The sequence below is a fragment of the Falco naumanni genome, chromosome 4, assembly GCF_017639655.2.
Source record: "Falco naumanni isolate bFalNau1 chromosome 4, bFalNau1.pat, whole genome shotgun sequence".
Taxonomy (NCBI): domain Eukaryota; kingdom Metazoa; phylum Chordata; class Aves; order Falconiformes; family Falconidae; genus Falco; species Falco naumanni.
The window spans coordinates 103,543,440-103,567,300 of NC_054057.1; the positions used below are offsets into that span (position 1 = coordinate 103,543,440).

At 36.7% G+C, this 23,861-nt stretch overlaps 1 protein-coding gene across 6 annotated transcripts in view; it reads left to right on the forward strand.

The window, feature by feature from the left end:
* Positions 1-23,861, forward strand: part of ERC2 (ELKS/RAB6-interacting/CAST family member 2) — a 521,662-nt gene that overhangs the window by 162,471 nt on the left and 335,330 nt on the right. For all 6 annotated transcript variants that reach the window (XM_040593123.1, XM_040593126.1, XM_040593127.1 and 3 more), the window contains one exon: positions 14,583-14,750. In XM_040593123.1, the coding sequence (XP_040449057.1) occupies positions 14,583-14,750 (168 nt within the window). The remainder of the gene's footprint in view (positions 1-14,582; positions 14,751-23,861) is intronic.

A 23,861-nucleotide genomic window follows, 5' to 3' on the forward strand; every position in this document is an offset into this window, starting at 1 on the left:
GTTTAACTTGTTTCTGTGTAAGGCATGAAAAAGTTGAGAGAACTGCATGTGTCTGCACTCTTACAAGACTAGCCTAACTGGCAAGTTCCTGTGTCAAACAGTTGATGATCCATCCAAAGGCATGCTACAGCTGAGCTATATTTGATAGCTTTTTTTTCAAGTTGATTATTTGCAAAAAATCAAATAATTGTGTGATACATGGCTCAGCTACATATGTCTTTGAGTTTTTTATCAGAGTCCTTATCTCTGAGCAATAGTTTGCTGTTAAACTCTTAGCTTTTTCCTCTTATAATGTCAAGTCATACAAGAATGTTATTCTTGGCACAAAGTTGTTTTCCTTAAGTGAGCTATTATGTGATATTCTGTTCTTTCTCTAGTTTATCTTTGGTGTAGACCAGTCAACACTACCATTTGCATGAGAAGCAGCCATTTGTGCATATATCACATTGAGGCAATGCTGACAAACAGTTTTTAATTATGTAATTTAAGAGTTCTTAAAACCTTGCCAGTTGTAGCTATGAATATGTATTTATATTGTTAGCTATTTTATCTCTTTCACCTATTATCAAAGAGTTTTCATTGCTAACCTTTGAGCCTGAAATTTTTTGCTTTGTGACCTTGGACTTAAATTTTCTTCAGAAGTTCACATACCAAGTTTTACTTATTCCCAAAGCAGTGTCTCAACTCTTGCTCCTCCTTCAGTTAAAGAAGCAGATTTTATGTGAGTTGCATGTATTAAACATTTTCATTCCTCTGGAAAGATACTATAATCTTCAAGATGCCATAACTGGAAAACCAAGGTTAAACCACACTGCTAAAAAAATTGTCATCATCATCTGAGTTTGAAAAGCCTGTTTAGATCATTTGTAGTGCTGAGATCACTATGGCCTTGCTACAAAAGCATTTATTTTTGGATTTCATCAGAATTAATTACTGATTTTTCCCTTAGTTCAGAAATAAACTTCAAACTAAAAAAAATGATCCTTGCAAACCCTGGGATCAATAAAATTTTTTTACTCTTGATCTGAGACATACATGTACTTATTAAGTTGTCCCCTAAAATCAGCCTACTACTAGCAGGAAGCAAAAGACACTGCAGTAGATAGAGTGCGTAGCGCCTTTGCTTGAAACGGGCTTTCCATTAAAACTGTCTCTGTGAATGGTATGCACACTTTGCTATTTAAAGAACTATTTATTGCTATTCATTATATCCTGAATAGCTTAGAATGTTCTTGCTAGATCTCTGTAATTTTAAAAATCTTATTAATGTTTAGTAGATACAGAGATAAACATTTATCAAGAATGTGCCTTACTACATGCCAGAGCATTCCTTTTAGGGTCCATTTATGGAAGTTTCAGGCCATATTAAAAAAAAAAAAAAAAAGCAAGCTTTTACTATTAGTCACTAATTATTACTTGCATCAAACATTTTAGAAGGTATGGTTCAACTCCATGTATGGAAATAAAGATCTCTCCTAACATAATCTGTTCTTCTATAACTTTTAGTTTTACTTCTGGAAAGATGCAATTATCATCTCTTAGTTTTCTCTTACTTCTTGTTTTAGCAGTCCTGACTTCTAAATTCCATGAAATTAGGAGATTTTTTTGGCCTTGGCCTGGTAGTACAAAGAATATAAAATAGGATGTCACTTTTAATTTCATATTTGAAGTTAATTTGCAGCTTGTCTGCTAGCACATATATATTTTCAGATTTAATACTTATGATGAATTGAGCCAGCTAGTGTTTGTTTCAGACTTTAAGTAGGGTTTCTCTACACAGATGCTTTATGCCATGTGGTTCAGACCCAGTACAATCAGTTTGGTTGTATCATCTATCTCATTCTTACATTAGAGATATTATTTTTTAATCTACTCTTGAATATTGCTAGTTCATAAATGGGTCGTTGTAATCACAGAAGACTGGGGAGAGACATGGAAAGTGGACATAATGGTGAACTGGTGCAGCCAATGAAAAAGAGAACATGTCTGATACATACTGCATCTTAACCTCATAAAAAGATTTTAATTAGAAACATCAACATTGTTTATTGAAAATTAAGGCTTGCCAACTAAAGACTTGAAATTATTTGATATTTTGGAAAGGTGTCAAAGCCATTATAACCAATAACATAGCATTTTGCTTCTAGATGCAAGGCCAGTATGGAATTCTGAACAAACAGCATTTCTACTTGCTGTTGTTTTGTAAGTTTGTAGGATGCTATTGAGATCAGCAACTTAACAACAGATTTGGAAACCCCTAAGCAGTAAAGGTGTCCTATGACCTATAACATCTGTGAAAGGGGAGTTTGTAGAAGTCTGTTTCTCCAGGTGTGTATATGCAGTGAGTCTATATGCAGCGTTAGGCTTTTCAAGGGGTGGAGGGAAGGTATTCTGAGCATATGTGTACCACTTTATGATTATATAAAGCCAGAGCAGACCAGAAGGTTGACTTTGGTTTCTCTCTCTAGGTCTTAGTGTCCCAGGGGCCTCTGATTTGAGGTCTACATGGTCCTGATATGCCTGCATAGTTCAGCCGAATTTATAAAGACAGAGAACTTTGTACACAATGTTAGTGAATTATATAGTCAACATGTTGTCTTTCCTCTGGGCAAATGCTTGGCATTTATAATAATTCTTAATTTGTGTACTTTTACCAACTGGATTATTTCTATATATTACCCAAACTCAGCTGCATGCTGTAAAAGGGAAATTGATTTGTAAAACAGTGTGTAGATGGGTATTTTGGTACAGCTGGGTATCACAAGAAAAGATATGCCACAAATCTGAATGGGTAAAAAAGACTGACTATGAAGCTAGGAAAAACACCCAAAAGAATAATGTACTGACCAGGCTTTTCTGAAGAGGGTGGCTAATGTCTATAATTGCATGAGGACAGAGACCTCCTGTGTGCTGAAGTGCAGAATCTTCCTGCAAAGTACCATTTTTTATCCTTTTATCTTTTTAAAAACTTGATTGTAGGAGGATCTGGTAGCATACTACCAGCTCTGGTTGAAATGTATAAGTATTGAAAATATGCCAGGTATTGGCAAACTGAACCTTCACTGATGTTTGTTTGGTTTTTGTTTGGGGTTGTTTTTTTTTTTTTTTTTTTTTCCTCCCTTGAGAAGAACTTCCTTTATGGGCAACTCTCAAAAATAGCAGAATTGGACTTCCTAACTTATGTGACAGTTTATCTCTTCAGAATATTACTACTGGAATGCCAAGTATTCCACATCACGTTTTTGTACTGCACATCTAATGCAGTAAAACACGGCAATCTGTTCCAATACCAGGCAAATACCTTGCCTCATACATGCAAGGGAAGCAAGAAAGAGGGTTGCCTTGTCTTACATGCCTTGAAAGCCAAAGCTAATGACAAAGTTCTGAGTCCTGGAAGGCACTAGAGAACCAAAGGTTTGAATTGAGGACTAGTGACGGAGCTAAGCAGACCTGTTACACTTGCTGGTACTCAAGATCAGTATTAAACCAGCTGATGTTTACTGTTGTCTAGGAGATTATGGAGCCTGGCTTGTAGGGAGAGAGAGAATTGCACTCACAGCTTTTATATTTGGAAAATTTTAGAGGTGACTTTTTAATCAGAGAGATTACAAGTAGTTAGAAGCGAAGACTCTTAAGAAAAATGCAGCAGTTTGCGGAGGAAAGGCTGTAACTTGGTCTCTGGAAGAAAGTGAGCAGGAGACATACAAAAGCCAAAATGGCATATTTCTTCAAGAAAATGCTGTGTTGTTACATTTAAAGTAAACAATATATGTTTAGTTTATTGTTTTAACCTTCTTCTCTGTTCACTGTGTTCTTACAAATAAATGAAAAATATCACCCAAGCTGTTTTATGTCACACTATTTATGAGCTGGTCATAGATCCTGGAAGATAAGCTTGTAGCCAGGCTGATTCCAGCTGGACCTACTGATGTAGGAATGTCCGATAAACAAGCGGGTGACATAAACAGGTGTTCCAGTCTCACAACAGGGTGAATTTTAAGATTCTTCTCTGAGAGATGTGTCCCACTCAAAACCTGTGACATTTCGAGAGTATGGGTCACCCCTGCAAGCATATCACAGGCTTTCTAGCTTAGTTGGAGAGAGGATAACCTACAGGCACCTTCTTTGTTTGAATGTTCTGAGTAGGTTACAAACCTAAATGTGCTTTTAAAAATCACATTTTCACTGCTATGTCAACTGTTTGTAATAACTGACTCCTATTATTAAAAAAAATTAAACTGAGGAAAAAGTTCATATAAAAATTGTTTTTATCGTGTATAAAGCTAAACATATTTATTGATGATTCTTATACTGTTATGGAATTCTACACTTTTTTTTTCATGAAGCAGTTAAATGCATTGGCATGACTTTAAAAAAGAATATTGTGGCCTTTTAGTTCACTTTCTATTAATCTGTTACAGTATAATAAATCTGAATGTTATTTGAGACAGAAATTTCAAAAGTTAAAAGCTTCCAAGATTGATAGTTTTGTAAATTGGTTTTAAGTATTTTGAATTTATAACTATCATTATGTTGCTAAATAACATTGACTCTGGAATGACTGACTTCCTTTTGCAGTAATTCAAAAATATTATGACAGCTATGGTTTTATAGTGAGCATAAAAATCAGTGAGGTAAGTTCAATGAGGTAAGGTTAGTGTTGGAAGTTTTATTAACAAAAACTTTAAGTATTAGCACATGAGTTACAATTCCCATGTGTTTTCCAAAATTTGCTGGAACTGAAGTGAATATTAAATTCTGAACTTTGGACTAGTTGCTTTAAACTACCTAATTTTAGTGGTAGGAGTAGGCAAAGATGCAAATTTGAATAAAACAGCTGTTGGGCAGTTGGCTGCATTGATAAGCTACACATGATCAGAATTCCTTGTGGCATATAACGTTCACAAGGATGAGTTTCAAACTGCCTGAGGGAACCGTTTATATCTTGGCTACAGTCTCTGGTTCAAGCTAAAACCTTTACTCGTGTAGTTTGACCAGCCAGTATTACCGATTTTCTCTTTTAAAAAGCAGCATAAGCCACACTAGTGGGAAAAAAGAATGAAAGAAAAATCAGGATTGATTAGCAGAGATGGTGGCTGGCTAAGCTCCATCCTGGGGAGGGAGGCTGGGAGCTTTATGAAACCTGTAGGTACCATCTCTCAAGGAGTAAGTGTATTTTATGCATTAGACCATCAGGTCATTCTCCCATCCTTGTACAGAGGGGCTGAAAGAGCTGGTGATAGCGATTATGTAATGGGCATTGTATGAGATGGTGCAAGTTTGTTTCCTGATGTGAACGGCCGCTTCTGTGCTGTGTTTATAAAGCATCTAATGTTCGCTGTCTGTTCCTGTTGACTATAATGTACTCAGCTGCTTTAACCCCCTCCTTTTGTCAGTTCTTAAATACTGGAGTAGTAGAAAGAAGACAGTAAAATAGGTTATCCTTTAAAGAATTATAAAGCCTTTTAACTATCGGCTCTATAATAATATAATTTGCTGAATTAAAATGTAAGCTAGAGCAACCATAATACCCAGAGTAGTAGAGGTGGGAATGTTGTTGAAATAATGCTTGAAAGTGGAATTTTCCTCTACAAAGTCAAAAAACTAGGTAACTCACTAAAGTTTCATTTTGGAGCAAGAATATAAAGCATGTTACTTGCAAAAAAATTCCAGTGTCTGTAGCTTCCAAATGTAGCCATGTTGTGCCCTTTCTGCCTTGAATTTTGCATAGACCAGATGTTTTTGAAAGAAATCAAGCATTATATTATGGGTTACCAGGTACAGCTGTTGCTTTAAAAAAAAAAAGAAATTATCAATTATCAGACTGAAAAATGAGTCTGACAAATATGATGAGGGCATAGTTTTCATGTTATTGTTGTATTTTAAAATACTTTTTTTTTTACTATCTTTGAAGTGGAGAGTACAGTTGGGACATTTTAAAGACATGATATCTTTTCTACACTTGTAACTCAGTTCTCATATTTGCCAAAAGACCTATATGTTTTTTAGAGGATATGTTCTCTACTCACAAATCTACTTTTGCATAGAAAATTCAAAGCTTTTTTTTTTTCTCATGGTTTAGACTGTTTTTTGTAATCAAAACGGTATATTGGATTTCCATGGATACACATAGATGTATAAATACAGGCACTAAGATCTTTGATAGAATTTTTTTTTTTTTTTTTTGTTAACTGAAGTGGCCACTCAAAAGATGGCTGCAATAACACACTAAGAGAGCAAGTAGTACATAAAAAGTGTTCACATCCCTGTGGAGTCTGTAGTGGTCATCAGGAAAGGAGAGAACGATAGTCCAAAAGGGGAGAAGACTGGCTTTTGGACACAGTGGCAAATACTGACTGCAGTGTGTGCTGGGACAGAGGTTGGGTTAGGAGGGAGACTGACGATGGGTTGCAGTTGCCTTCTCTATTACCCCAGGTGCAGTACTACAGTGCACTCAGTGCTTGACTAGTAAATTCAGAATTAGTTTTTAAAAAATACAGCCAAACCTGTGCTTTAAATGTATTTATTTATGATGGTAAAATAAATAATTCTTAACAGCGAAACATGGTAGTTCTTCTTCATGCTTTACTTCCTCATGGAGCTCCTTAGCACTAAAAACACTTTCATAAATGAGATATATATATATATCATATGGCATGTAAGTTAAACAGTTAACAGTGAAGAACTTCAAGAAATAAGCGTCACTACTGGAGCTGGTCGTGAGTGGCGGGTGATGACATGAAGATTAATAAAGTTTGACTTTGAATTTGGCAATTTTTGCCACTTACATGAACCTTTCTTTTTTCTAAAGTATAACCCAATTCTGAAGTTTTCGCAGTGTGTTGTATATTTCCAGAGCAAGTGACTGAGTTTATTGTGTTAAATAGCTGAAATAAGTAGTTGCTGAGGAAAAAGAAGTTAGGCAAAATTAAAAAGCAATTTACTTGGGCAGAGGTCTTTGAAATGCTTTGTGTGTTAGCTATCAGATCTGGTTTTGCTTTATTTTTCTGGAAAATGATGGTGTTCTTCAGATTGCCAAGTTTTACTAGTAAATGTACTGCCAAAGCTTGGGAAAAATAAGTCAAGGACTCTTAAAATTACATAGTGTTGAGTGAAAAGCCAAAGAGAGAGTTTTTGTGTACCAGAAATCCTTATCCTTTTAAATATAAAAATATATATCTGATGCTGTAAAATGACACATATTTAATTTCCTTTCAGATTATATTTAAAATGCCATAGATGTAAAAGGGGGAATAACAAAATGGCAGACGTTTCTCATAGTATACTGGCATGCTCTATTTAGAATACTTCACTGTTTCATTATTTTTGGGAGATGTGATTTCACAGTACCATTTTCAAGGAAGAGATAATTACTAATGTTGGCAAATTCATCCTGGCTATAAATGAAATGGTATATTTTACTTCTTGTCTTCCACAAGATGAGGAACTGATTTAACAGCTTTTTGGTTTTATGCTATCTGGAGGTTCATATTTGACTTATGAATTTGTCATACATGCTTAGCCCTGAACAGATATCATATAGTAAAAGGTCACATGCAGTTCAGGCTGAGGTAGTTTTATTTTGCATTATGAGAAACGTAAAAGTCTTGGTTCCTGACTACTGGAGGCAGAAGGAATTTAGGAAAGGAGAAAATGACTGACATAACCCATGTTCTTGTAAACCTCCACACTGCATTCCTGTGAATAGAAAATAAATCTGTACAACTAAGACCACACACAGTATGAGTTGCCAGTTCACTCTCCCAGACTGGCACTGGCTCAGAGTTCTGCCTTTCTGAAAACTCACGCAGAGCACTCATTTCAGAATGGCTTCTTGCTGTGTTATGTTAGTTTGGGGCATGATATACCTATTCTATCAGTATACCTGGGCTTCACTGTGGAGGTGTACTTTTAAAGTACAAAGCTCTGCTGCATTAGTCTCAAGATATCTGACAATTGGTTGAGGAGTTGTAAGAAAATAGAGATGTATTTGGCAGATATTTTTTTTCTTTTTTGATTCCTAACATTGGTGTCAGGACACAATCTAATTTGAGCTCCTCATAAAATAACTTTTGGGGAGGAAGACAGAGATAATTCTGTTTCCTGTATCTGCAAGGAGAAAAGGATGACACGTTGAAAACCATGCTCTGTTATAAATACTATCTTTTTCTGATCTTAAAGATTTTAGTGAGAGCTGTCACAAGGGCTTGGCTTTAATTGTAATATATCATCAGCTAAAATATTTCTGCACAAAGGGGAAAAAAAGAGGGAGCATCAAATAAGGTATTGTCTTATAAAAGAATAAGAAAATCTATGTTATGCAAAAGATTAGTCTGAATCTCCATGATCCAGATTGAAACATAGGAATTTCCATGCCAGTAACCCAGGTCACCAGCTGCTTCTCATCATATTTGAGAAAGACTTCTGCTTCACCAGGAAGGTGACATTCTTTTAAGAAGGAATTTGTAATTCTGTGGAACTCAAATTCTAGCTAGAACTGTAGAAAATTGGCTGAGCAATGGTTCATTGGGAAAGGGCTGGGAAATAAGACGGTTCAGCCTCCTAAATATGATATTGGATTGATTGTGGCACGGACTGCTGTGGAAGTGTCAGATTTCCTGACCGAGAACACGTGGTGTAAGCATGTCTTTTACCTCTCTGTGTTAGCAACAGGGGTGGCATTTTTGTTTCTGGAGCAGGCAGAACCACTCACCCACCAGAGAGGGAGGAGTGAGGGTAGGAGACACAGCGACTGCGATGGAGGATCTGCCACCTAAGGCTGTGGCTGGACATGCTGTGCTCTTCCCTTCTCAATGCTTGCACTGCCCTTGTTTGAAGTGGGGTTGCTGGGATCGAGATCCTATGGCAGTCTCAAATCTTTTAGAGCATTTTTGTCAGTGCAATTGAAGCTGCACTTCAGTCATGCTTTAAGGCTTTTATTTGATGCTACCGAGGCTAGAAACGAATTCTTAGGTGAAAGCTGAGATAGTCTTATTTTAAGAGCAACCTTATGTGGGAACTGGGGTTCTAGGCAAAGTTACACCACTTACCAAATATATTAAGGTCTTAAGGCCATGTGCAGCTTCTTACAGAAGAAGGCAATTCACCTGAGAGAAGTGTTAAAAAATTACCTTGGAGCTGAAAGAATTGATCTCAGGGGTCAACTGTTTACATGAAGGTGTATGGAGTAATCTGCTTATGACATTAACAAGTAAACAATCTGTTGCTGTATTTGGAGTCAGTCCAAAGAACTCTGCAGTACTGGGTGCCTAGTCCTCTGTGGCACAGTCGAGGTCATAACCCTTGTGCTGACTTAAAGGTTTTCATGTGGGTGGCCTGAACGCAAACCAGTGGAAGGAAAGATGGAGACTGTGGCTCTGCTGCGCACTTCCCCGTGTGTTTGGTTTTGGTGTGAAAGAAAACTATGGTGTACCTTCCCTTGTTCCTCCAGGTTGAATTTGTGTCTTTATTTAGGGAATAGAAAGAACGTGTTAGTCGTGTTATGAGCTGGCTAGTGGTGAAAGGAAATGCAGAAAGGTTCAGTCATGTCATGCTCTTTAATTAACAGCTGTGTGAGGGCAGGATTGGGAAACTGGAGTGGACAGGGCTCTGCTCCCCTTTCTCACTCACAGACTTGGACTTCAGCACCATTGACATCCTCTCAACCCTCCTTCTTGCGCTCCCAGGTTTTAACGCCTAACATTCCCATTCTTGAGTTGAATCACAGTGAGCTGTGATGACAGGGTGTGTGGGAAGAAATTTGTGAAGAAGAGTAAGAACTGTCTGCTTGGCCCTTCGGGTGGGGACTGCTGGATGGGTAGAGAAGAAAAGGCTATTGACTCAGAAACTGCCTGGCTCAGCCGAGCAGAACAGAACGGCATCGGCACATGTGTAAGCTACTGTGTTATCCCGGTCACTGGGGGCCTGTGTCAGTGCTTTGTTTATGCTTTGACTTCAAGCGTTAAACTCCTGCCTAGTGGCATTGGGAAATGAGACTTGCAGCGCCTGGCTGAAGGGAACCCCTTTCGCAGCTCCCGCCGCAATGTTATGACGAGCTTCTCAGCTGCAGCTTAAAGGCCCAACAGAGATTTTTGTGATTTGCCTTAAGGGATTGCTTTCAGATACGAGGCAAATAAGTGAATAAGTATGAAGAAGATGTGGTAATGAGTTTCAGATGAGTTCTTTTATGTTTATTAAATGAGGTCTGAAAGTTTGCTGCTACTACTATTTCTTGTTTTCTAACTTGAAAAGTCATCTTTGAATATCATACTGCACACTGCTTACAAACTGCAAGATCCGGTAATGTTTTAAAAAAATAGTAGTGTAATAGTGTAAAAAAAAAAAAGTCTTAAAAATAGAATAAATCCAGTAGAATATAAATCTTTTTTCCAGTGCATAGAAAAGCAATGAGCCATTTTAAGAGCAGGAAGAACATGCATTTTGAGATCCAATAGATCATCTAAATTGGTCCCAAACCAAGTTTTAAAATGGCATTGCAAAGGCTTTTGCTTTGAGTAGATTTAGCATTACAAAACTCAGAATATAAATAAAAATAAATTAGATTTGCTGGTTGCTTTGTACTTTACTAATATTCTGATTAACTAGGAAATAAAGTGCTTAATAGATATGACCTTTCTATTCCAACTGCAGAACTTAAAAATTCTAAACTAACATTTATACCCTTTCAGTTACTTCAATCTAGATTTTTATATGAACAAACTTTATGAATTCCTAGGTAATGTAAACTTTAATCCTTTGTGCTTTATTTTCTGACATTTGTATGTTTGAAATTTGGATTAGTGAATCTAAAATTTCTCACTTGCCTGATTTCCTGTAGCTCTGATGTAGATGGGGAATTATTCTGGGTTGCCACATCATATATTTTCAGTCCAAACCTTGTATTCTCAATGGCAGACCTTGCAGCCAAAACAAGCCTGTGTGGGTCCACTTAATGTGAACACCTCATGGTTTCAGAGCTGCAGAAGAAAACAGTATCAGAAAAATGGCCTCTGTTCAAGGAAACCTGTCTTTGTGATAACAAACGTTTGCACGCTTTTTATCTTATTTCTCTGCTTTGCCTGAAATTATGTCACTCTAATGTCTTGCAAACCTTGCAAAAGTTTTCCATGCCCGTGCTGTCACCTCTGTGTGCTTTCAGCGCTACGTCGCGTCTTTCTCTGGGTGGAGCGGAAGGACAAACATGGAAGTAGGTCTATAGTGGTATATTTAGTGTCTCCTTTCCTGGACTCTCAGTTTCGATGTGTTAACCAGCCTTCTGGAAAACTGAAATATTTTACTAAGAATGAAGTCCTTGATTTCCATACCCCAGGCTTGAATTTGGGAGTTTGAGACTGCACAAGGAGTGCAGAATTGAGTCCGTAATGCTTAACACCAAGAGTGGGTTGGTTTTGTTGATATCTTACAATGTTTGAAAGTGCTGACAAAAATTCATGCATATACTATATTTTCTTGTAGTATTTTATTTACAAATTAGCCTTCAGTAATGAGACTTGCATTATAAAAAAACAGGTGTCTCTTTTGGTCTTTAAAAGCTTGATATGTGATGAAATGTGGTTTTCACCCCAAAATTTTTCACCCAGTACTCTATGCTGCTCAGTAATACATTTGTAATTGCATTTCTGAACCAGTATATGGAAACAAGCATAATTTAGTGGAAGTGCTCACTGAAGGAACCATAAATGTAAGGTGAACCTCTTGCAATACTGATGGTTAAACCCAAACAGACTCTGTTGCTTTAATGAATTGAGAAGTCTACCATTTTATTACAAAAATACCTTTGTAATCACCTTCGTGTGATGGGCAATTCTTTCTTTAGCATTAATGAATTAAGCTCTGTGCCTCACTCCCCCGGCATATTTTAGGTTAGATGAGAAATGGATAAACATTTTAAGCTAGAGAAATACATTTTAATTCAGTTCCATTTCTGGTGTGGATTTTTTTTTTTTTCCCTTTAATAATTTTTTTTATTCTGCCTATTCAATTTAGCACATCCTTCCATACACTTTTTTTTGAACATTCTTGTAGGAATAACGTTGCTTGCTCTTTCCATTTTCAGTGAAATATATAATTTTTCACTTTGCTAATTTATCAAGGTGAGCAAGGATTACATGCATTGTATTCTGACCCCCCTACATTCTACAGTCAGTATCTTTATATTCTTGAATTATTACTGTATTGATTTCTAATTGCCTTGTTCTCTACCATATAAAAAGCTACACCTTTGAAACCTGCAAACCTTTATTTTCCAGCTCTACTTTTTGCTTACAGTTTCACCTTATGGTTTCAACCTCCACTCACCATCACATCATTGTAAGACCACTTCAGTGCTGGCTTTGTTCCATGCCATTATTATATCTTTATTTAAGCAAGCTGTGATAAGATCTCTTCGAATATGTTTTTGAAAGTTCGTGAGAGCCAATAGTCTGAACAATATATTAGTTGTTCTCAAAGGTTGTATCAACGAGCATCTTGACAATGACTGTTTCCTCTCCTCTTCATGGTGTGCAGAGTAACACCTTTTGCATTTGGAATCATACCTTACTTTGTGTAACTACTCTAGGTAGTGCTTATGTAGAAAAGTATTATTAGAAAAGTTACTAATAATTTGAAGCTGTGAAGTAGGATTGTTAAATCTACCTGAAGAAAGTGCTTTCCTGAAGAAAGCTCTTTTTCTGTTCCCCTAGTTTGACATTTTTTGTGTCCTTCCACCTGGATTCACGTATATATGCCTACTGCTGTGGCTATGTCTGTCTGTCCACATTTTACATGCTTGCCTGTGTCTTGATGATACTCCCCAAAGAGCCACTTCCTTCCCCCATTTCCTTGAACAGGTACCCCATCATGTAGATTTTCCTTTTTCTTGCCTCTTTGTTTTTTGCTTCACCAAATATTTTTCTCATTTTTGATGATAATATTTATACTGCTGTCCTTGAAGATGTCTGCTCTCCCCTGCCCAGTGGAGAAGTCAGCTACTTTTCCTCCTTATTTCCAAATGCTTTTGTGAGTACTGAAGCTTTTAATTGCAATTAGCAGTAAGGCTGCTTATAGGAACAACTGTATACAAATACTAACCAGTATTGAGTGATCTACAGATTTTTCCCAGACCACCGGCAAGTATTTGCCTGACCATAATTTGAGAACTATTTGAACTGTGTTAAGAGAACAATAAAATTGCATGCTGGAGCATTTATACAGCAAGAAATGAGAAAATCAAGGCTACATACACCTTCTGGGCTGTTAGAATGCTTTTGATGTTTTGTAATTTTTTTTTTATTTACTTTTTTTTTAAGGTTTGTAAAGGCAAGAAGCAGTTCTATAATGCAGAACAATTTGGTGAGGTTCTTTATTAAGACATTTCTGCTTAGGAAAATCCTTGGAATATCCCATATTTTGGTTGAGAGGGATTTGTGCTTACTACAGAAAAGTACACTAAGGCACATTTGTTAGGAAACTTATGTGATATACACTGGAGAGAAGTGAATAACCCCATCATTTCCCTGTTTACCATATATTTCTGTATCTAGATTCTGATCTCTGTCCAAATCTGTGTAGTGACTGTAGTATCTGATTGCCCACTTCTGGGCTTTATTGGGCAAATTAAATATAGGATGCAGAACACTATTTTCAATGAGTTATATATTTAATAAATCAAGTTTTGGCTGTGGTTTTTGGTTTTTTTTTGTGAGTCTTTTAGCTATATGTCAAGTTAGGACTGTTTTAATGCTATTTTGTGTTTTGACTCTTCTACTTTTTCTATGCATGCTTTGGTGCTTGTCCTGGTTTCTGCTGGGATGGAGTTGATTTTGCTTCTCAGTAGCTGGTGCAGTGCTGTATTTTGGGATTTGGTGTGAGAACAATGTTGATAGCACACTGATGGTTTTGGTTGTTGCTGGGTAATGTTTACGGTAAGTCGAGGACTTTTCAGTTTCTCAGGCCCTGCCAGTGAAAGGGCTGGAGGGGCATGGGAAATTGGGAGGGGACACAGCTAGGACAGCTGACCCCAACAAGCCAAAGGGATGTTCCATACCATTGAACATCATGCTGAATATATAAGCTTGGAGAAAAAGAAGGAAGGGAGGGATGTTCAGCATTAGGGCATTTGTCTTCCCAAGTAACTGTTACGCGCGATGGAGCCCTGCTTTCCCGGAGATGGCTGAGCACCTGCCTGCTGGTGGGAGGTGGTGAACAAATTCCTCGGTTTGTTTTGTTTGTGTGCATGGCTTTTGTTTTACGTATTAAACTGTCTTTATCTCAAGCCGCGTTTTCTCACGTTTCCTCTTCTGATTCTCTCCCCCATCCCACTGTGGGGGGAGCGAGCAAGCAGCTGTGTGGGGCTTAGTTGCTGGCTGGGGTTAAACCACGATAGCGCTACAAGTGCTTTCGTGTTCTATCACATTTTAACAAGTAAAAGAATCTCTTAATCTGAGATAAGGTTGGAAAACTGACATAGAAAAGAAATCAAAAGTTTCATAAGTGACAAAAAAGAAGGGAATTGAATAAATAAATAAAATACGTTAATGTTCTTTACTAAAACCTAAATATGTTTGATTTACTTACTGTAGGTTGATGCCTTGCGGTTACGATTGGAAGAAAAAGAAACCTTTCTGAATAAAAAAACAAAACAACTTCAAGACCTCACAGAAGAGAAAGGAACCCTGGCTGGAGAGATCAGAGATATGAAAGACATGTTGGAAGTAAAAGAAAGAAAAATTAATGTCCTTCAGAAAAAGGTAAAACTTTTGAGGCACATTTAAAGGAAATGTATTTATTTCTTATAGAAAATTCTTATTATTTTTAATAGATTAAAAAATGCATGGAGTCAGTCTGCAACAGTCAAGTAGTTCTCTAATACAAAATGTGTTACTGTTTTCCATGGGATCATTTCTATAGCATTATATCTTAATTATATTGTATCATAAAAACATTAGGTGCCACAGTTGCCACAAAATTATTGGAGTTATATGAAAGTCCTAAACATTCTGACAAATCTTCTTATTCCTCAGCGTGAGGCATTCCATTGTCCTTACTAACACTGATTACTACTCTTTCCAAATAATGTAAACAAAATGTGTGGGACTGCTAAAAGATTAGGATACTGCTTTTTTTTTTTTTTTTTTTCTTTAAAGACTCTTTTGGGAGGTGGGGGAAGTGGAGGGGAGTGGGGAAGGAACCTATATTAAGTTAATTATCTGCTTTTCTTGTGAGCTAAAGACATTAAAACAGACATTAAAGAGGCTCTCTCCAAACAGCCTTATTAATCTTATTTCTAATTTCCACAAATTTAGCTAACTGCATTTATTCTCTTTGAGAAGTTGGATTTAACCATTACAGTTTCCACCCGGGGGAGTGGGGAGGGAATTTCCTGGAAAGGTAGCTCTGCAAGGGTTCTGCAGACAGTAGTAGAATGTTTATTTACCATATCCCTTTTCTCACACTCACAAAAATATTTATTCTAGCAGGTATGTTCTATGCATCTTGTGTGTGTCACTCCATCGAATATAGATACACTTGTGAGCATACAGATAAATGGAGAAAAAGTTCTTGGCATTAAATACATTTTACTGTTACTTCTCCCCTCATTTTACAGCCACACAAAGAATGTCTGCTCCTTATTCTCTAATATTATGTAGGTCGTGTTACTGTGGTTTTCGTCCAGGATTCATACATGGTTCACATGGTCTAGCTGTGCTTCTGTCTGTGCTTGGTTAAATGAAAACTTTAAAAAGTGGAGGAGGAGGAATGGGGATTCAGTGATGAAAATTGTGTGATGAACATGACATCACAGAGCTGTCAGCACTGTTTGTCATGGCTCTGTGCTCAGAAATCTGCAATGTAGTGTGTTTTTCTGGTTTTAGTACATCACAACTATTTCATTAGGACTTGCAAATGGTCTTGCCTCTTTTGTACCTGCTTCTTAATGAACATAATCACTCTAACTGCACGCTTTTCACTAAAGCAGAGTAAACACATGTTATAGCCTCGTGAGCTCTTGTATACCATGTGATAAATAAATCCTGCTAACTACTAGGTGCAAAATCAGTTAGTACTAAGTTGTTTCTTTAAAACTGGAAGTAGCATCTGATTTTTATGTGGGTTTTTTTTTTTTTTTTTTTTAATTTTTGTTAGTTTTTTATTCTGGTGAATGTGCTTCATCAGGGGACTTGTGAAGTTCAGTTTTTCTGCTATGGGCTAAATACTAAGTTTACTTAGAGGAGAATGCCATGATTACTTTTTTAAAAAAGGAGAAAATAGTTCATTTACATCATATAAGTTATGCATAGATTTCTTTCTCTGAAGCATTTTTAATAACGACATTATCTTAATATGTAGATGTCAGCATGCCCAAAAATACTCATTACACCCTTATTTTGTTTATAGGAAAAGAATATAGTATGCGGAAAATAACATTTTTAAAATTACTCTTAGGTCACATTTTCAGCTTTGGATCATTATTTTATTTGTGCCTCACTTCCAGTATGTTTGGAAATAAATTCACTCACAGATAATTTGACTAGTGAAAAATTTGATTGATATATCATCCCACTGTACTCAGGATATGTTCACTGTTTTTTTTATCATCTGTAAGGTGTGTAGTTCTGAAGTAGAAAATATGTCAGCAGTGGAAATCCAGACTTTTAGGTTCATCTGGAAAAAAAAATTTGAATCTACTTGTTTAGTTAATCCAAGTGTTCAGCTTCATTTTGGCAGTGCTTATTAGATCATGACTTCTTACGGTTAGCTTCCTTGAGCATCCCAGCATCCTTGGCAGCAGATGTAACTCATCTCTGGACCACGATACTTGCATGTAGAAGGCAAGATATTCAGTGTTTGTCTACTTTTTTTCAAGAAGATTTCCTGGCATTAGTGGCTTTCTATTCCAGATAATTTTATCCTCACTATGTGAAGTTATGTGTCCCAGGGCATTCATACCTCATAGAGTCTTTATGTTCTGTCAAAGGCAAAGGGAGCACAGCTCCTTTATGACCATAGGCATATTGTTCATTCAGTCATGTGTTATTTCAGAAATATGTTGGACTATGTATAGTAGTAATTCCTAGTGTTGTAGTATTCTTACTGTAATATTTTTTGAACATTGACTTTTCAGGGATTTTCAGATAGTCTAGTAGTAGATGCTGTGCTTTAAGAAAACGGTTGTCCGATATAACTCTTTTCTTTTCAGTTTTGACAAGATACTTTCCAATAGCAAGCATCTATAAGAATAAATTTTGATGGAAAAGTATTTAGTATATATTGATTGCAGTAATTTTATCCTTTACTTGATTCTAAATATGCTTTTATCCTTTACTGCTTGCTGGATTGCACATGCCAACTTGCATTCATTCAGTTTTGGTCATCTTCTCCTTCTGACTTTTTGGCCATCTTTCCACTATTGTTTTCACTTCACGTGACGGCAGGCAGAGACTTGCATGTTGAGCATTTAGAAATTAATTTGTTCTCATTATGCACTTGTATGTGGAGAATTCAGTGGGTGGAAAGCAACACAGATCGTTTGATACTACACTTAGGAGGTGAAACGATTAGTGGGCTCTCCAGGACAGTGGACTGTCCTACCTTCATGTACCTTCTTTCAGGACATGGCCCCGGTTGCTGTCTTACTGTCATCAAAACCCTTCTGAAAGTGAGGGAATTGCTTCTAGTTCTTCTTCCTAAATTCTCTCTCGACATTAGATTCTTCTGACTGTAATATTATAATGCTTGCCTTGATTTTTTTTTTCTATGAAGAGCCAAATTTTATATCTGTGTATTTTTATTTACTTTTGATATGAGGACTTCTGAATATCTAATTATTTTAGTGCCTTCATTTTTTAATGCAAGATAGATGGCTACATCTCTCTCCACTCAGCCTGATGTGCTTCACTCAGCCTAAAATAATATTTGTTTTACTGTTTGTATTAAGTAATTGAAGAAGGAAGAATTTGTATATAGTGCTTAAAAATATTTCTGTTGGTGATAAATGAAACGGAGTAGAAAGGAATATGTAACTTGGAAAATGCAATTTCTAATTCTATATTCTCTTGTGTATATTACTGTTAACCTGCCGTGTTGAAAAATACAAAAGAGAGCAAACCAAACCCAGAAAAGCTCCCTTTCAAAGCTGGAGCTGTTTCTTCTTTCTGGATATCTGTTAAACTTGGGGGCAGGGCAGGTTCTGTTGAGGGCTTTCTACCAAAGGTGTGGAAGAAACAAAAACATTGGCAACAAAACAACTGGGGTGAATCTCACAGGATGGCATAGAAGCTCAGTAGGCAACATGTTGCAGGCAAAAGTAATGGGCTAGATAATGACCTAATGATGCATTGTCCTTCCATGTAGTGGTTTTGGTGGTTTTTGATCAAATTGAAAAACTGCTATGCTCTTCAGTATAATTTGCAGGCTTAAGGGAGGCCCGGCACTGGAATAGCATGCATTTAGAGGATTTGGATCAAGGTGGATTGGCATGGAGTAATAATAAACTTATGTCAATGTCAGAGGTGCAATATTACTTAATATTTCTTTCTTTTAGGATCTTTGGCACCACTGTTCCATTTTAGTGCCAGTAAAGTTGGGTATGCTGTTTTAATAGCTTTGTTTAACCTGGCAAAGCTAGTCTTGCACCTCATATCTGTCAGTTTAGCATGCAGAGGGGCAGACCTCAGAAATCTTTATGTATTTCTTACCAGAATGTGCAAGTTCTTTGAATATGTCCGAATTATAGGCTGAAGGGCAGAAGTGCTGAACTGGGTGATAAACTTTTTTGCTCCCAAATTTTCTCTTTTATGCAGTAGCTATACCCCATGTGTTTTGTGCTTTAGGAATCTGTGGATATTTAAAAAAACAATTATATACTGTGAAGTATGAGTCTCAGTGTTGAAAACGGTAGCTGTTGAGACAAGAACAGTGTAGAGGATGTAGACCTGGATCATATTAGGACAACAGCTTGTGGAAATTCTTTTGTGGGGACTATTATAAAAGAACACCATGTAAAGGGGGCTAATATAATATTCTACTTTGACTTGCAACATAACTTTTCATGTAAAATGTTACAGTTTCCATCTTTAATAGTTTAAGCTTTGTGATTGATGAAGTGCTACATGACTGAGGGCCTTAAACTACCAGCTAATTAGCATTTGTAGGAAATGTCATAAAGTCGTAGTTCTCATGTAATAATTGGAATCTGTAGTTGGAGTGGCTGGACTGGGCACACTAGGTGATATTGTCCAGCTTGTGTTAAATGAAAATGTGTTGTACCATTAATTGTATTGTTAGCTGTCTTCTAAAACAGAGGAAATTTACATAAGGTCAGATTAGGAGTATGCTAGCATAAACAAATGAGTTCTACTCTTTTGCTTAGAAATTTGCATCAGCATTATTGCTTGATGAAGGAAGTCTGATTGAGAAAGCCACTGAAATAGAAACTTCTGAATCCAGAATGGTCCAGGAAGACCTAAGAGACCAGTTTATTTTGTTTGATTTCAACAAGTAGAAAGTGCAAGCATATTGCTGATAGAAGATACCTTTGACTTTTTTCTCATGGTTTAATCAATTGGGAGTATGTTTTCATAATCCCATAAAGGGGCCATGATGGCGTGATGAAGGACATTGTCAACTTTGTCAGATTCTGTCAGAACTGTACATAGGCTGGGATGAACTGGTGTTTTACATTTACCAAATCAGAGTCCTGTTGTATTTCTGGAGTGAGACAACAAATTCTGAACTAATTATTTGTTCTCTAAAACAGACCAGTATTCTGACTGCAGATTCCCAGTGTCAAAAAAAAATTAGGGAGTCCTGTTATAACATGGAAGTTTTGATATTTCAAAGCCGCTATGGTGACTATTGACTTGTGCATTATTACATTAAGTAATGTTTCTTCTAATCATATATGTCTACTTTAGGGTATAGAATTCAGTGTACTGAGTATTAGAAAATTATACTTTGTTGGCTGCGTATGTTTGCAGCTTTGCCAGATCATGTTATGCTATTCAGATAAGGCAGTCTGAAAGTGAGATTGAACTAATTATAGCCAGTTGTTCATCCAGGGTGGTGGTGTTACTGACCCCGATACATTGTCAAAGAAATGGGTCCTCAATGGTTCCACACAATAAAATGCAGCTTTGGAACCCTTAAACTTTGCATGTGGCATGCATGGAGGCTATCTGAATAAATACAAAAACCCCTCAAGCCTAACCAGTGCAGCTATTTGGATGCTCTTGGCCTGTATACTGAGACACTGAGAACAATGTCATTAAGATCAGAGGCGGTGATATTTTTGCTTTCCTTTAGCTTCTTTTATTTCCTGTTCTTTCCACCACACTACACTTCTAAGTTCTTACAGGTTATAAGAAGTTGCTAGAAATATGTGGCTTAATATAGGTTCACTTAGTGAAGCCAACCTGAATGACGATCCAGCCTAAAACCATAGCTTTGAGTTTAGGTAAGTCCTTGCACCTTGAAGTTCATGATCATTATAAAGTTTTCCAGCCTGTGGTTGAATCTACTGTCTTTTCCAATGAATTTGCTAACCGCTGAAGCTAGAAGCCCAGCACTGGGTTGTTCCTCCTATTCCCGAAGACCTGCTTTTTACTGCTCGTTTTGTTCAAGTCTACACTTCAAAAGAATAGTCGGATTACACGCTTACGCTTACTGTTTATTTGAAAGTAAGCATTTATCTTTTTAGGAGAAATATCACTGAATTCCTCAAATGAAGTTTCGTAAGATTACAAAATCTAAAACCTGTTTTATCCAATGCCAGTTCTGTAAACGTGGTAATTTTTGAATATTAGGTATATTGTAAATCAGGGACCCTCAAGTAAGTGAAGAGATATTGACTGCACCTGGTCTTGGTGTTAAAGTTGTTTGGAGATCTGCTCACAATAATCATGTCTAAGCAGGTCTCCTCTTTATCAATGGCAGCTGACTAATGAAATGGTTGGAGATGTGTGGTACCAGGTGTTATGGAGAATTCAGAAGTGTTACCAGGTTTCAGTATAAGTAGCTGAAACTGCAAGCATGTCTTAGTTTACTGTAATTATTCTCCCACAATGAGAGGGAAGCATCTATTCTTTGGGATGGCCTTCACTTGTCAGAAAATATTACAAGAACCAACATGTATGCAGTTTTTCAAAAAACAGGGTAAAACTGCAGTTTGTCAGCCTGGTTTATGTACCAGTAATATACATCTCTGAACAGGTTAAAAAGGAACCTGTTTGTTTGCGTGTTTGAAAATTCTAATAGTGTTTTAAAATCCTGTAAGTTAAAATACTAATTTTCCTGCCTTTGTATGCCGTCTATGGAAAACTGAGAATTTTGCATATATCATTTAATTTATTTGGGAGCTATATGGTAAGAGATTGTTAGTGAAAGTGAAAAAGTACAAGTATTTGAAGAAACAAGCTGAAATCAAGAAGTGCTTTGAAGAGATGCTGTCATATATTTGTGTAGTTAGCACAGTAGTATGATACTATTACTATGTTATTAACTAATACATTATTAACATTCAAAATGTAGCTGTATATACAGAAAGGAGGCAATCAGTTGTAAGGTTTAAAATGTGCAATATTTAAATGAGAGATTAAAAAATCACTTTTTGGGAATCTATGTCTAAATCTATGTCATAGATCTACTTGTGATCTATGTCTAGATCACAAGTATTTAGATTTTTCAAGATAAAGCCTTGAGTGTAAATAATGTCAGTTATTCTAGATCAAGTTATGCTAACTAGTTTTAAGAAATTTCTTCATATGCAGCTCAAATGAAGAGAATTGAATAGTTCGAGACTCGGGTTATATGTAGCGTACAGAAGGGCTCTTAAGAGCAGTATGCCATTTGCAGAGTAGAACTGAGCTTAATGAGATACTTACATAAGGGTTTCACACTGCTACTGTGACACCAGTGCTACTGGTGAGGAAGGAAGCTGCAATTTGGCTCTAAAATGTCAATACTTATTAACAAAGTTACCTTTACAGAAGATCCGAAGTTTTATTCATGCTGAGAAAGCAGCCAACTCGCATGCTGGGAATTTTAAGCTGTCTGAAGAGTAATGTTTTCTTTTCAATGGAGGTGGAGGAAATTTATTTTGAAGTGTGAAGGAGCTAAATTATGTATAGTGTGACTGGGCAAAAAGAAAGTAGAAGTTGTCGTATGTGGGAGGTGCAGAACACAAAGGAATTACTTAGGGAAATGGATGACTGCTTATATATCCAAAAAAGAACAAGGAAGAATCAGAATTGCTGAAGAGATACCTTTTTCTGTGAAATAGTCTTCCAAGAAATGTAATAGCAGTCTGCTGATTGGAATTAAAAATGCTAAGGGACAGTGTTATAAATATAAATGAGAATGATTTCACATTAGAGAGGTATCCTGCTGTCGTGACTTTTTTTTTTTTTTTTTTTTTAATTTTCAGCTCCTGGCTGAAAGTGTGTACTCCTGTGGTTCGCTGCTCTGGGAACTGCATCCTGGAGTGGCAGCCTGACTAGTTCCTAGCTCTCTCAACATGACAGGTTCAGCTGGTTTTATACCTGCTAGCCGTTTACCATGGAATCCTTGACAACTCGTTTAAATGACCCCAAATCAGATCCTTCAAAAAGTAGCCGATGGAACAAAGTTTTGCACAAACCCAAAAGGCTTGTACATCTTATTTGTGCACTAATCTTTTCCTTGAAAGCTCTTTCAATCTCCATGCTCCAGGTGACTGATCTGTGGTAGGGAGGAAGGAGGCTGGGTGGCTTCTCACATTTTCTGACTGACATGGACCGTGAAAAGGGGGATCACAGCTGCCTCTCTGAACCAGCAGCCATTCCTCTGGGTATGCTGTAACTGGGTATAGGAAGTACACTTTGCCGAGCTCCAGAACTTTGACTTGCTGGATTAGATCAGCATTTTGGACATATTCTGCAGTAGTGTAAACACATGTATGTTAAAACCATAGTTCTAGCTTCAGAATATGTAAGGTGGCAAGCTGGGAATAGGTTGCCAAGTAATACTTTAACTAAAGCAACAGTTGTTTTACTTTGTGTATCATATTTTGTTACCTGGCATAACTGTGATTGCATCAATGTTGGTAGAGGTGTTTAACTCCTATCTTTTTCCTTTGGGATACATGAGTTGTCATCTTCAACATAATCCTTCCTGAAGCTGGGAACTGTGCGTCCTGCCAGGCTTGTATATTTGGAGATGTTATACATACTTCTTAATGCTACACGCATAGTGGGAGCAACTGTTGATGCTACTACTTTGGGGAGATTTTTCTTAATGCTGTAATTGATTCCTGCTCAGATAAAGTGAGAATGTTATTTACAACACTGAGCAAAATATTTTGATATTTTTATTTGTTTTCATTTGAAGTAATGTACCATTCATACTGGAATTTGATGTATTAAAACTAAGTCTCAGACAAAGTTTGAAGTTTAATAAGATTGCCTATACGCAAAGCATAATGGTAAATTTTATCTCTAAATAAATGGTCCGTATGATTCTGTATCATGGTTATAGTACACTGTTTCAAATGTGTCATTATCAGTTTTTTAATAATGATCTTTATTCTCTTTGAGCATATTTAGCTGAAAATTGCGAGAAAACTCTGAATCAGTTTCATAGAATGTTTCCTAGGCAAATAAGTTCATCAGCAGGTTGATTATATGCAGTAAAATCCATGAGAAGACCATTTTAAATCTTGAGTGGTTCAGCAATGGTACATTTTGAGCCTGTTTTGACTGAGAAATTATTTTTTTTGGTCATAATCTGATGCATAAAATATTTAGCAATATAGTTGATTAAGTGTTAATGTGATAAACCATATTGACCTTATCCTGAAATAAGAAAGCAGATCCCACTGCCTTTGT